Raw genomic sequence first — 13,864 nt, 5'->3', positions numbered from 1 at the left:
CGAACGAGCAAACACGCGCATATTATTTGTAACAGTTTTATTAAACAAACACTTGAAAACAATTAAGACGAAACATTGCACAGCGACTTATAACATTCTGTCAGGATATACACAGGAACGGGTCACGCAGCGTAACCGACAGCGAAGTAAACTACTGAAATACTAGCGCCATCTCTGTGAAAAGTGCTGAAACTAGTCGGGCATTAGTTTCACTACTTTCCGCAGAGATGGCGCTAGTGTTTCGGTAGTTCACTTCGCTGTCGATAATGCTGAGCGACCAGTTTGAGCACTTTTCGCAGAGATGGCGCCAGGGGTTCTAAAGTAGGGTGGTAACATCTGTCTCACTCTTTCTTATAGCTCTCTTATATATATCTTTCTCTCTCTTACTCCTAAAGCGCTAAATATACAAGAAATTGAAATAAAACTATTAGAACGTACAATTTATTGTACGTTAAAAGCTTAATTCAACTTATAATTAGTACGTTTTTATTTCTGTACTTAATACAATATATTATTACGGTTATGTATAATTCATAATGTATGTAACGAGTAATAAATAATTAATTTATTAATGATTCCTGAAATTTCCCATTGGTTTATGGAATCGTTTATTGACGTAGTCACCGCTATATTCACCAAATAACACAAACAGTACAATGATAATATCTTTCCACTTAGTATATTTTCCATCGCATTAATAACTGTGACGAGGCAATAACTAGATTTTTCTATGTTAGATTGCCTTGTTGTGGATTTCGTTTCGACAATAATAATATCCAGCGAATGCAGATTAAAATATGTATGCACAATCTCATATTATCGAAAAATGAGGCTTGTTATTGTATAATATCGTAATGTAATTGAATCTGAGCGTATCTGTTTGCGTACGATGTAACTTTAACAATTAACTCAAGCGAGGAGGCATGTCTAGATCTTCGGCTGTTATTCATTTCCATAATATATTTCTAGTCAGCAAAATATTTTTCTCGTACCATGGTATTGTGAAAAATTCCACTACACTGATAAGATTTCACCACTCATGTTATTGGGTTAATCACTCACAAAAACTTCAACAGGCGATATCAATGACCGGTTAAATATAAAAACTCCGAAAGCAACTTCACGCATAAAGCAACTTTGCGTGTCTTTACACACAGACGTGCGCGAAGACACACTTAAGTCGCTGAGAATTTTATAAAAGACAGATCGCCAGACGTACTTACACGTAGTTCCGATATGAGCACGACGAAGCTGTTGAGTGCATTGCTCTTTCTGGGATCAGTGAATCTTTCGTGGCAAAATGCAGGAATTCCGAAAGTGGACACACCGCTTGGGAGTGTGAGTGGTTATTATAAAGAATCTTGGCACAGAAAAAAGTACGAAGCGTACGAAGGTATACCTTACGCGCAACCACCTGTTGGAGAACTGAGATTCGAAGTAAGTTTTTGGGTATTTCGTTTATTCGTTAAAGAACGATGCTCGAGCAATGTGCGAATTTCTAGCCACCTGTACCGGTGCAAAAATGGGACGAAGAATTATCCGCGACGGAGAAAAGTTCGATTTGCCAGCAGTTCGTTCCTCCTCATTTCATAGTAAATGGATCGAGAGTCACAGGTTCCGAGGACTGTCTTTACTTGAACATTTATGTGCCAATTGGTAATAACGATTTGTTACCAGTGCTGGTTTGGGTACCTGGAGGAGCTTTCCAATTTGGCAGTGGGAATAAAATAGAGGAGAAACTTCTCATGGATCGTAATGTTATATTGGTCACATTTAATTACCGTTTAGGGCCATTCGGTAAGAATAGAAACTCAGGATCATCATGAATCAGATTTTGCGTAAATTAATGTAACTGCGAGGCGATCTGTTAATTGAAATATTCATTTGAGGTTTCCTTAGCACCGGAGACAGTGTGGTGCCAGGAAATATGGGTTTGAAGGACCAGAGTATGGCTTTGAGATGGGTATTCAACAATATTAGAAGTTTCGGTGGTGATCCTAAGAATGTAACTATATTTGGCGCGAGTGCGGGCGGTATTTCTGTTCATTATCACTATTTGTCACCGCTTAGTGCTGGTCTTTTCCAAAGTACGTCCTCTGCTCTACCGTCTTCTGTCTCGAGTTGGCTGATTTTTATTTTACGCAGGAGGCATATCAATAAGCGGCGTCGCACTTAATCCCCTGGCATTGGTGGAAGGTGTTCCTGAAAAAAGCAAAAGATTAGCGGAACTTGTCGAATGCCCAACGAGCAATGTAACCGAGATGGTTCGTTGTCTGAAAACTCGACCTGCGCCACTCCTATCTCAAGTTCTCAGCCAGTTTCTGGTGAATTTCCGGCTCTCTTTCTTCCTTTTGTTATAACATTGGGTTACAGATGAATCGAAACGAAAATCTATCAATTTTCCTAAGAAACAAACTTGTGCATTTTTTTTATTTTCACTCGCAATAAAGCAGAAAGAATTATTTCTTTCGGTTCGTCTGTAGCCAAACATCGCGCGCAGAGAACTACGTGTCACTTTTAAATACGTGATTAATAGATCTGGATGGAAAATCCACCAACTCCTTTCGGTCCTGTTATCGAGGAGCATGGACCCAATTCTTTTATCTCTCGTTCTCCATTCGAAATTATTAGCAGGGGGGAGGCTCATGATGTTCCATGGGTTGCTGGAGTCGTTAGCGAGGAAGGATTATTTTCAACCGCAGGTACGCGAACTTTTCATTTTTTCAGAATAAAGTGGTTAACCTCAATCGTGAAACAATGATCTGATTTGCGCAGCATTTATTCTCAAGCCTGAGCTAGTGAAGGAGCTAAACGATAATTGGGTTGATATCGCGCCGCATCTGTTGGATTATAACGATACCATTCCAGTTAGCCAGCATAGGAACGTGGCACAAAGAATTCGGCAACATTATCTAGGATCGAATGAGATTACCAAAAACACACTGGTGCCATTGTCACAGATGATCGGTGATCGAACGTTCGTCGTCGACTTTGAGAAAGCTGCCAGACTACAAGCGAAAGCGAACAAAAGTCCAGTGTGGACTTACTATTATTCGTATAAATCGACGCACAGTTTTAGCCAGAAATTGAGTAATTCTACTACAAATTTCGGTAACATTTTCTTACATTTTTGTATGTTAACACTAACAGTGGAATTTCTTAGAAATTGGTAATAATCGAAACTTGTGTCAGGTGTCTGCCACTGTGACGATATACTGACCATAATCGACCAAACGATTTCGAATACCACGAAACCGATGGACATAGAAATGCAAGAGCTGTTGATAGATTTTTACATGTCCTTCACCACTCAGGGGTAAATGAATCAGAAATTTCACAGAAATATCGCTGTCACTTTTCGTTCATACATTTTTCTGTATCAAATATTTTTTAGCGAACCACGTATCGGTGATGCTGAATGGCCAAGACTAAACCCTGACGAAGAACAGTTTCGATATTTGCACATTGCCAGTCCAAAAAATATAAGCATGAGCGGTAACTATAATCTGGCTGAGAAGAGCTTTTGGAATACGATTGATTTTATGGAAAATAAAATTGGTCTTGAAAAGTGATTTAATGGAAATAAAATAATTATATTTCGATCTCTCTATCTCTCTGTCTATATCATTGTTTAGACACTACAAAACGTGTATTATATACAAGTATTTATGTCATTATTCCAAATTTTAATGGCACAGGAGTTCAATTTACTATCAATTATTATACTATGTGTAAAATGCAAATATGTAAAACGAAGCACGAACGAAATATCCTTCAGTTTTGATATCCGTATAGAGGATGGAAGTGAGAATAGGAGTAGATGGATGTTTCACATACAAAATCGTTTATTCATATAAAAGGACACTTTATACTAGCACGTACTGTCAAAACTAGCCTACTTCCATACAGTCGGGATCACCGAGTTATCTTCGGCTCGCTCGTTTCTTTTATGTATCACATATTATTATACGCGGCAAAACGATAACGGATTATGCTGAGAATAAGGGAATAATTGTCATTGTGGCCATTGTAGTCGAATACGCAAAAGTAAAAAAAAAAAAGAAAAAAAAAGAAGAGACAGGGAGGAGGAAAATACAAAAAGAAAAAATAATAGTGTCTGAGAAATCCATCACGAGCATGTTGAGTATATTCGCGTACTGAGCGCCATTATTCGTCTCGCTATTCACAGCATGATCAATTTTAATCCACACTCAGCTTCCGTTTAATTGATTGCTAAATCGAAGGACGCTGTCGCGATGCAATAAACGATCGCTCCAAGAGACTATTGGCACCAGATAAAAATTGGTCATTCTGTGCATAAATATCATGCATTTATATTTATCTATATATATTTATATATATATATATAATATGTATAAAGTCGCGTGGTGTTTGCGCGCGTTGGTAAAATGCACATCCGTTACGGCGGGGAAGATTTTGCCAACGCCGAGCACGCGTTAATTAATTACATGCATCCTATGTGTTCACCATAATTAATATATCTTACGTTAGAGTTATACATATATGTATCATATAAACGTACCATCGTAACACTCGATACATATTACTTTCAGTACGCTATTGTTATGAGTGTGAAATTGATATCAAGATAAATACTAGGCTCGACTCTAAGCTAAGAACCATTAGCTTTACCAAGAGCCGATTCGATTGCGCGTAAGTACAGAATTACGGTTGGCTCGGTGCGCAAATGCGAGAATCGTTATCAACGGAAGTTATTTTAAAACTTCAATCAAGAGTTCCTTCGATTTTCGATACCTCCAATGCTTTGAAAATACGGATCGAGAGAATATACTCTCTCTCGTAAATTGCATATTTTAAAACGAATTACGTCTGGCTCTTCTTTCGACTAAAAATTGTCTGTTGGCTCTCCGATCGTGTGAAATATACAAGCAGTGGCTAAATTGGACTTCCTATTAATTATTATGAACGTCCGTCTGAACTGTCCGTCTACGAGTCGTTTGGTTAGATGTGATTTAGACTTAAATCGAAAACTGCGAGAGCTGCAATTAATTCTGATAGCGTTACCGTTTTTGTATCTCGTATAGAATTTTGAAACTTTGTAAAGTTCGCGTAGCAATACGTTAAGGGCAATATGGCCACTGGTACCACGATCGAGTCGCCATGGAAGCACTATGGTTACACATCGTGTTCTTTAAACCGGGAGTAATCTCCTCTCGTTTAATTCCGCGTTTAAAAATCACTCGCGCTCGATTGCAAAGTATCGTGCGACTGTTTCGTCCGCGTGGACGAGATAAATTAAACAACGAACGCTTACAAAGAGATTCGTCGGGTTTCGCTGATGTCGGGAAGACACGGGACGCGCTCGACACGACGGTCCGTTCGTTCGATTATAAATTACAGAGACAGTATGCGCAGTATTTTGTGCGACCATAATAGCGTTCGTTTCTATTACACCTAAAACAGCCCCCAGTTCCAGAGTCTCAAAGCGTGTATGGCAATGTCCCAGTTTCGGTTCCCTCTCGCTAGCAGATCGAGCAACAACAATTGCCGATCGCTCTCCCGATTTTCACGGCTTGGCAGATGGGACATCGAATTCCTAATTGACTGTGTGTTTACGGATATATAAAGCGGGAGGGAAAGGGGAACAGCAATTTCCCATAGATCAACCGCAGCGATACCCGCGATACACTTTGAGACTGGAAAACCAAGAACGATCGTCGTACAGATAATTAATATACTTTCGTACAAACGTATAGAGCATTGTTAAGTATTATTATTTTTAGGAGGGTACAGTGTGTATAAAGAATCGTATAAATGTATATATTTATATTTATATATATACATATATATGTGTTCCCATATATATGTATATATATACATATATACATATGTATAATGACGCCAGCTCGCCGGAGAAGCAAATTCGCGATCGGTCCTCCGCGCGAGCCGCTGTTTGAGCTTTGAGATACGCGTACCTTTCGTCTTCTTCTTTCTTCTTCGTTTTTTTTTTTTTTGTTCTTTTTTTTTCTTTTAACTTTAAAACACATAAATGTACCATGCACACGCAACATGCACGCACACACGCAGGCGCGCGTGCTCGAATACGATCTCGGTTTATTGCACGGGTTCGCGATAACGGAGCAGAGGTTCTCGCGGGTATCACGTTTGCGTTGATAGGAAGACGAGGATTGCAGAAAAGAGGAAGTGCGAAGTGCGGTTTGAGAGAGGAGTCGCCTTGCAATGTCGGCTGGATAATTTGTTGCAGGTTCGCGACGTTATTGCATCGATCGATCGTATTCGAGCACGCGTGAACGTCAGCAGACGCGAGTAAATGTGGACTGATCGTTAGCGCACGACGCGTGTCAGCCAAGAAACGATCCGGATCTAACACGATCGTGCGATAGACTGCCGTGGATCATCGTTGTTTAGGTTTGTACAGTGGTATTACAAGAGCAACGTCCACGCGCGTTTCTAACTCTCGCGCGTTCGATCGCGCAGGAAAAATCAGCGAGGCTTTAAAGCTGAGCTCTCGTGATTGTCGCCCGTGCCATCCTGATTGCTGTTACAATGTCACTGTACCGGAAATCGCTCCGCTAGTACCAAAGATTTGCATATTTATGCATATTTGCTCGCGTTCGACTGGAACGCTTTTATCGTTTGTTTCCCATCACCACGTTTAGTTCCTAATAACGATTCCCGTGCGTTAAAACCCCAACGACGATGATCGTGGCTAAAATCCACCTTCATTTGGCTGCCACGGGACGTAAATTTAGTGCCGCTGTTGTCGGCACTGACGAAGGCACAGTCATAAGTCTCGTACGTTCAGCAACTTTTTTATGTTTTCTTTCCTTTTCTCATTCGCTTTCTCTTTCTCCTCGTAATCGTCGATTTTACTTGTAAAAAAAAAGAAAAAAAAAAGAAAAAAATGGCGCGAGAACGTGGAACTATCACGAGACATATATCTTCACAATACCCATTCCCGTTCCACCGGTTTGCTTCTTTCCGTTTCACGTTTGGCACCAGAAACGAGCCTTTCCTCTTTACGTATCTAAACTCTTCATCCCTTAGTCCATTCCCCCGGATACACGTGCTCATCGATCGCTCTTTCTCCCTTTTTCTCTCTCTCACTCTCTCCCACCCTTTCGTTCCCTATTTCTTATCTCTATCTCATTCTTCCTCTCATCTTTTTTTTTTCTCTTTATATAACATAATATAATATTATAATATAAACGTTTACGCGGTTTTGGCCACTCAGTTCGTGATCGCGGTAGCACATTGCAGTCTGTGTCTCCGCGGCGTTTAGGTAGTTTAGAATATTTTTCATTCACTTTTATACAACACTGATCCTGCTCTAGACTCCCATCTGCGTACGGTTGTTCGACGGATCCCCGGGATCGTGTTGGCCGGCTCATCTCCTCCTCCTTGCTGTGGCCGCTGCGATCATTTGCCTCAACATTGGCTCCGGACTGCACATTCGTGGGTCGCACTTCATGTTACCGTCACCACCGCAACTGAAAGTATCAAGAAAAGTCGTTCGTTCAGTAATACCGCGTACCTACTAAAATTAGTCACGCGCGGAAGAGAAACGATTCGAACAGGAAAACAACTTACGTGCACTGAAGACAGGGTCCTGACGCGGACCTGATCACTTCCCCGACGCGGTACGCTTGGCCGCGGATTTGGCAGCCGCTTCGCTTCGCGGCACCCTTGTACGCGTGGGCGAGGAAGTGCGGCGGTAACGTGGTCGTAGTCGTGGTCGTGGTCGTCGTGATGTTCAGCGACGTGGCCATCGACACCGGACACTCGTATCTGGGGCAACAGAATCCGTTGATCGGTTCCTCGTGGCAGCCTGGTATAGGCGGCGGACAGCTCTGTTGCAGACAGATGATGTCGCTTCTGAAGCAGAAGCAGAAGTCGCACGGGTCGTCCCTTGGTATCTGCTGCGCGGAGACGTAGACCTTGCCGCCGTATCGGCAGGTGCCTGGTCCGTAGATCTCCCTGTCGTCATCGTATTCCTCCTCCTGATTTATGTGCGTTGGGAAGTGAGGATTATCTTCTTCTGTCACTGATTGCTCGGGGTATTCGGGTACCTGAGGAGCATGCGTGCTCATCGGTTGTACTGGTTTTTCGGTAGCTTCGAACGTTTCGTTCACTGGTTGAAGGTGTTCCTGGATTTCGGTCGTAGGTGTAGATTCTGGCAGTCCAGCCTCGCCGCTGGAAACTTTCTTGATTCCTCCCTCTTGTTCCGCTTCTGTAGATTCTACGACAGGTGTTTCCGTTGAAAGCTCGTGGGGTTTCGTCACGGGCTCTTCAACGGGTGCTTCGGTTTGTTCGGGTTTTATGGAAGTTTTCTCTTCTTTGGGCTCTTCCGGTAATGTTGGTTGCGTGGTACCCATTACTTCAGGATGTTCCGTTGTTGCTTGGACTGGGTGCTCTTCTTCTGGTGTCTTTCCCGTTTCCGGGTACTTCTCTGGCTCGTGTTCAGTGGAGGCTTCCGTTGGAGCTTCTGTGAACGCTGGAGCTTCTGACGCACCAGGCTGTGCTTCTTCCGGTGGTTGGCTTGGTTCCGCTTCTTTTGTCGTAGCTTCGTGTTCTTCAGGCACAACTGGAGCTTCCGTGGGTTGCGCGGGAGATACTGCTGGCTGTTCTTCCTGAGGAGACGTTGCTTCAGTTTCAGCTGCTGATGTAGTTGGTTGCGGTGATTCTTCTTCGCTGACGGTAGAAATCTTGGTCGTTTTTTCTTCTCCTTGAGGAGCCTCGGTCACGCTTGGTAATTCTTCAGGTAGTTGCCCCTTCAATGAAGGACTTTCCGTAGCTTGAGAAGTTTGAACTTCTTCTTCGGGAGAGATTGTTTGTTGTTCGCCTCCAGTAGGCTTTTCTTCTGCCTTGACAGTAGCCTCCTCGATTGTTCCAGTAGATTTCTCGGTTTTCTCTTCTGGGAGTGGAACTTGTTCTGTTACTTCGCTAGGTTTTTCACCTTCAGCGAGCGGTTTCTCTGTTGCTTCAGCAGGTTTCTCAGCAGGTTTCTCAGCAGGTTCTTCTAGAGGCGTGACCTTTTCTGTTGGTTCGGTAGGCTTTTCTTCTGCGGTAGAAACCGTTGTTTCAGCAGGCTTCTCAGTGGGTTCTTCTTGAGGGGGTACCTTTTCTAACATATCCGGAACCTTTTCAGGTTGAGGAACTGCTTCAGTAACTGCAGCAGGTTCTTCAGTGATCGTCCCACCTTCGGTAACAGCCTCTTCCGTTGCTTCAGCCGGTTTCTCAGTGGATGCCGCCAAAGGAGGGACTTGTTCTTCCGTTTCAGTGGGCTTCTCTTCTGTAGGAGTAGCCTTTTCTGTTACTTCAGCAGGCGTCTCCTCTTCCGGAACAATTTTCACCGGTTCTTCCGTAACTTGCGCCTCCTCAATTGCTTCAGTGGGTTCAACTTTCTCCAGAGTCTGAGTAGGATGTTCTTTTTCTGCCTCCGCGCTGGTGACCGCTTCTTCTGGCGCTCCAGTTGGAACTTCTTTCTCTGAAATCTCTGGCTCCTCGGTAACTGGTTCTCCAGACACTTCAGGCTGACGTTCTTCCTCCGGTGCCTCAGTTACAGCCGCCGTTTCTGGTGTTTTCGAAGGAATTTCCGGCGCCACAGATGTTTCCTGTTCCGGTACTTGATCAAGAGCTGTGACTTTCGGTGCTTCGGTGGAACCAGCTTCAACGGGTGCCTCAGAAGCGGGTACAGTCGCCTTTTCAATTTCCACGGCTGCAGTTGTTTGTTCTTCAGGCACTTCCTTCTCTTCTGCTGTCGGTTTTGCTGTTTCTTTTTCCAAAACTGGTGCCTCGGTCTGTTGCGACACTTCAGGTTCTTCGGGTACTCCTTCCTCCGGTTTCTTTTCCGTTGTAGAAGGTTGTTCCTCGGGCGTTGGGCTCACTTCGCTTGACAGAGTCGTCGCTTCTTCCACGGGTGCGCCTTCAGTTGCTGGCACAGGTGTCTGTTCCTCTATTTTCTCCTCGGACGAAGGTGGTACAATTTCAGCTGTAGTAGGACTAACTTCCGCAGCTGGTGAAGACGTTTCGCTAGGTTGTTCTTCGCTTGCAACTGTAACTCCTTCACCTTCTGCAGCTGGCATCGTGGTTGTCTCCGCAGACGGCAAACTTGTTTCTTCGCTTGGTTTCTGAGTTCCCTCTTCCGGTTTTTCTCCCTCCTTTGTTTCCACAGGAGTAGCAGACGTTACAACTTCTTCTTCAGTTGGCACTACTGGTGCTCTCGTTCCTTCAGGCACTTCCGTCGCTTGTTCTACTTTCTCAGTAGCTTGTTCCACTGGCGCTCTAGTCTCTGGTATTTCACCTTCGGTAGGGCCAGGAAGTGCCTTCTCGGTCACTGGTTGTTCCTCAGGGTGTTCCTTAGCTCCTTCTGTAACTGTTTCTTCGGTTGTAGGCGCTGCTGTCTCTTGCTCGACCGCAGGTTGCTCAGCTTCAACTGGATGCGATACAGGTTCGGGTGCTGCCTCCGTGACTGCCTCCTGAGCAGGCGATGTAACTTCCTTTTCAGCAGGCGAAACAGCTTCAGTGGTTTGTTCTCCTATCGACGGTGTTACTTCCGGCTGTTCCTCCTCAGATGAAGTTTCTGCTGATTCCTCTTCAGGCCTTGCTTTAACCGTGATCAATTGCTTCTCGGTGACTCCCTCTTCTTCCATCGTTTCCTTAGTTTCAGTTGGTACCGATGGTTGTTCGGTGCCTACTTCAGCAGTTTCGGTAGAACTTGGCGCTTGCTCTTCGTGTGTCGTTTCAAGTTGTTGCTGAGGTGTTACTGTGTGTTCTTCAGCAGCCTGTGTAGTCACCTGAACTGGACTTTCTGGGGCAGCGGTTTCTTTGGTTTGCTCTTCTTCTACAGTAGTGGGCATCAACGGTTGCTCAGTTCCAGTGGGCTGCACTTCTTCTAGAGGAACTTCTGGTTCCTCAGAAACTGCTGTGCCTTCTGTCGACGGTGCCATCGTTCCTTCAGCAGGTGCTTCGGTACTGATCGGTGCTCCTTTCGTTATACCGGAAGCTGTTGTTTCTTCAACTGGTATAGATACTGGAATTTCCGTGGATTCTCCCATTTTCACCGTTACGGGTGCTTCAACTTCGGTAGGTTTGACAGTTTCCTGTTCCCCGCCTGTTGTAACGCCTTCTTGCGTAGTAAATGCTTCTTCTGTTGGAGGAGATGGTTTCTCAGACTCTGCTTCACTTGGTTGGACAGTTTGCAATCCTCCCTCTGTGGTTGGCTGTTCAGGTTGACCTTGTTCTTCTTCAGGCAACGTAACTTTCGTCTCTTCTTGTTCAGGCTGCGCCACTGTCTCTGTACTTGAAGTGATTCCCTCTTCCAACGGTTTCTGAGTTTCAGCACGCTCTGGACCTTCTGACACTTCCGCCTCTGGCGCCATCGAAGCGCTTGGAATTTCGGGTTCCTTGCTCGCAGCTTCCTCTGGAGCTACAGGGGAAACCGTTGCCTGTTCCTCGCCTTCTACTGGTTTCTGTTCTTCTTCGGATGGTTGTTCGATCGCTGGTTTAGCAGTAGTTGGAGCTTCTTTTTGAACCTCAAAGGAAGTTACTTCTTCCTGGGTTGCAGTCGTCTGTTCTTCGCCAGCAGCTGGAGTCGAGGGTTGCTGTTCCGACACTTCTTCTTCGACTGGCTGTTCGGTCGATGGTACTCTCGTTACCTGTTCTCCTTCTTCTTCTACGCTCTTCATCGAGCTGCTCGGCAATTCTGGTGAAGTTCCTTTCGCTTCTTCTTCAGGGATTTGACTGGAAGACTCGACCTCGACTGGTGGTACTGGACTAACAGTATGCTCTTCGGGTTCTTTGGCAGCTTCTGTCGGTTGTACGAGCTCAGGTTCCGTAGATTTTAGTGTCGTCTGTGTTTCTTCGGTCAAACCAGGTGCAACCGTCTGTTGGCCGGTTTCCTCGCTCGGTACGTGCATTTCCGGTGGTATGGTAGTTGGATGTTCTTTAGCTTCGATAGCTTTCGTTGTAGCTTCTGCAACTGAGATTTCAGAAACAGGAGGCGATACAGTTTTCTCTTCCTTCTCCTTCTCTTCGTATTTGGGCGTCTCGTGATCGATCATGTGATTATCGGACTCGAGACCAGCTGTAGGGACTGACTCGCAAGCGTACATCGGACAACAGGAATCTTTGCCAATGTGGATAGGCATGCAGTTGACAAGTGTACTTGGTGGCGGTGGACACTGTACCAGTTCGCACTGAATAATGCTGCTGGTGCATCGACAAGAGAGTTGACAAGGATTGACAGGTGGGATAGCGGAGTTATTGCTGTAAGATTGTCCGTTCACGAGACAGTTACCCTCTCCTGGAATTGCTGGTGGAAGATGGGGAGGTTGAGGCGATGTTCCTTCGAGCACCTGTTCAGGTATCGTCGATTGCTCTACAAGTCCTTCAGTGGTGACTTTTGGCGAGGCTTCCGCGAGCGGTGTAGTTTCTGAAACTTCTCCTTCCTCTCCAACTGTGGATGCTTCTGGAAGCTTCTCGATAGTTGGAGTCTCGGGAGCCTTTTCTTCTGGTTCCTTTTCCCGTGGAATTTGCGTAAACTCTTCTTCCTTAGAAGATTCCGTTGTCTGAGCTTCTTCAGGAGTAACTACTTTCTGTTCTTCTTCCGGTAATCTCGTTTCTTCGTAAGGTTCGAAGGTTGTTCTGACAGGTGAAGGTTCAGTTGGCGAAACTTCAGGTACTGCAGTCATGGTACCTTCCTCAGGCTTTTTACCTTCAGTTGTTTCTTCACTTGGAACAGCGCCGGTTACGACAGGCAATTCAGGTTGTCGAGTAGTACCCTCTGGTAATTTTTCTTCGAAAGGTTCTTCAGGACCGGGTTTAGTCGGTCCTGTGGAAGGCTCTTCGTAGGTAGTGGGAACCTCTGTTGATGTCTCTTGTGGTATACCAGCCTCTGTACGAGTTTCTTCCGTCGGCGAAACTTTCTCCTCGACTGCTGTTGTAGAAGATTCTGGAGTTTCGCTCGAAATTTCTGTCGATACTTCAGGTACCCCTTTAGGAGCAGACGGGCTTACAGTTTCTTGTATGGCAGGCATTTCCGTAGGTAAAGCTTCAGTAGTTTCAGATGGTTTCCCTTTAACCACGGGACCTTCCGTTGAAATTTCTTCAGTTACTGGTACAATTTCCTGAGGTGGCATGGTTTCGCTCGGTTTCTCTACCAGCGGTTTTTCAGTTATTTCCTCTGCTACACCAGCTCCTTCAGTTGGTTTCTCTTCTTCAGCAGGTCTTTCAGTCAATTGTTCCTCTTCGATAGGCTTCTCTTCCTCTGAAGGTACAGCAGTTGATACCTCTACCTCAACAGGTCCTTCAGTCGGTTTTTCTGCCTCGACAGCTCCTTCAGTCGGTTTCTCTTCCTCAACAGGTCCTGCAGTAGGCTTCCCTTCTTCAGCGAGTCCTTCACTTGGTGTTTCTGCTTCGACTGACTGTTCAGTTGGTTTTCCTTCCGAAATAGGTTCTTCAACAGGTTTTTCAGTTTGCTGGCCTTCTTCTAAAGGCTTCTCTTTTTCTGTAGGTTCAGTTGGTTTTCCTTCCTCCGTAGGTCCTTCCTTTGGTTTTCCTTCTTCTGCAGGCACTTCAGTTGGTTTTCCTTCTTCGATAGGTCCTTCCGTTGGTCTCAGCTCTTCAGTAGGTCGTTCACTTTCTGTGGGTTCTTCGGTTGGTTTCTGCTCTTCAACAGGCTCTTCTTCTGGTTTCTCTTCTTCAATAGGCTTTTCTTCCTCAGTAGGTCCTTCAGTTGGTTTCAACTCTTCGCCTGCTTGTTCACCTTCTATGGGCCCTTCAGTTGGTTTCAGCTCTTCAGTTACCTGTTCACCTTCTGTAGCTCCTTCTGTTGGTTTCTGTTCTTCAATAGATTGTTCAC

General features: G+C 44.9%; 2 protein-coding genes across 2 annotated transcripts in view; one reads left to right on the top strand and one right to left on the bottom strand.

Moving 5' to 3' along the window:
* Positions 1–1,236: 1,236 nt before the first annotated feature.
* On the top strand, positions 1,237–3,593 carry Est-6 (venom carboxylesterase-6). Its single transcript, XM_076899819.1, has 8 exons — positions 1,237–1,437; positions 1,503–1,797; positions 1,890–2,087; positions 2,146–2,324; positions 2,537–2,702; positions 2,776–3,111; positions 3,193–3,316; positions 3,395–3,593. The coding sequence occupies exons 1-8, from the start codon at positions 1,237–1,239 to the stop codon at positions 3,570–3,572; spliced, it is 1,677 nt and encodes a 558-aa protein (XP_076755934.1). The 3' UTR covers positions 3,573–3,593.
* A 3,303-nt stretch (positions 3,594–6,896) lies between these two features.
* The window catches only part of LOC143426371 (uncharacterized), a 50,075-nt gene continuing 43,107 nt past the window's right edge, over positions 6,897–13,864 (bottom strand). The window contains exons 7-9 of the mRNA XM_076899806.1: positions 9,203–13,750; positions 7,594–9,064; positions 6,897–7,493 (exon numbers count right to left, since the gene is read on the bottom strand). Of these exons, the coding sequence (XP_076755921.1) occupies positions 7,391–7,493; positions 7,594–9,064; positions 9,203–13,750 (6,122 nt within the window). The 3' untranslated portion in view covers positions 6,897–7,390. The remainder of the gene's footprint in view (positions 7,494–7,593; positions 9,065–9,202; positions 13,751–13,864) is intronic.

Source organism: Xylocopa sonorina, chromosome 8 (genome assembly GCF_050948175.1).
Source record: "Xylocopa sonorina isolate GNS202 chromosome 8, iyXylSono1_principal, whole genome shotgun sequence".
NCBI classification, from domain to species: domain Eukaryota; kingdom Metazoa; phylum Arthropoda; class Insecta; order Hymenoptera; family Apidae; genus Xylocopa; species Xylocopa sonorina.
The sequence above is the reverse complement of the archived record's forward strand: the minus strand, read 5'-3'. Positions and strand labels throughout refer to the sequence as shown.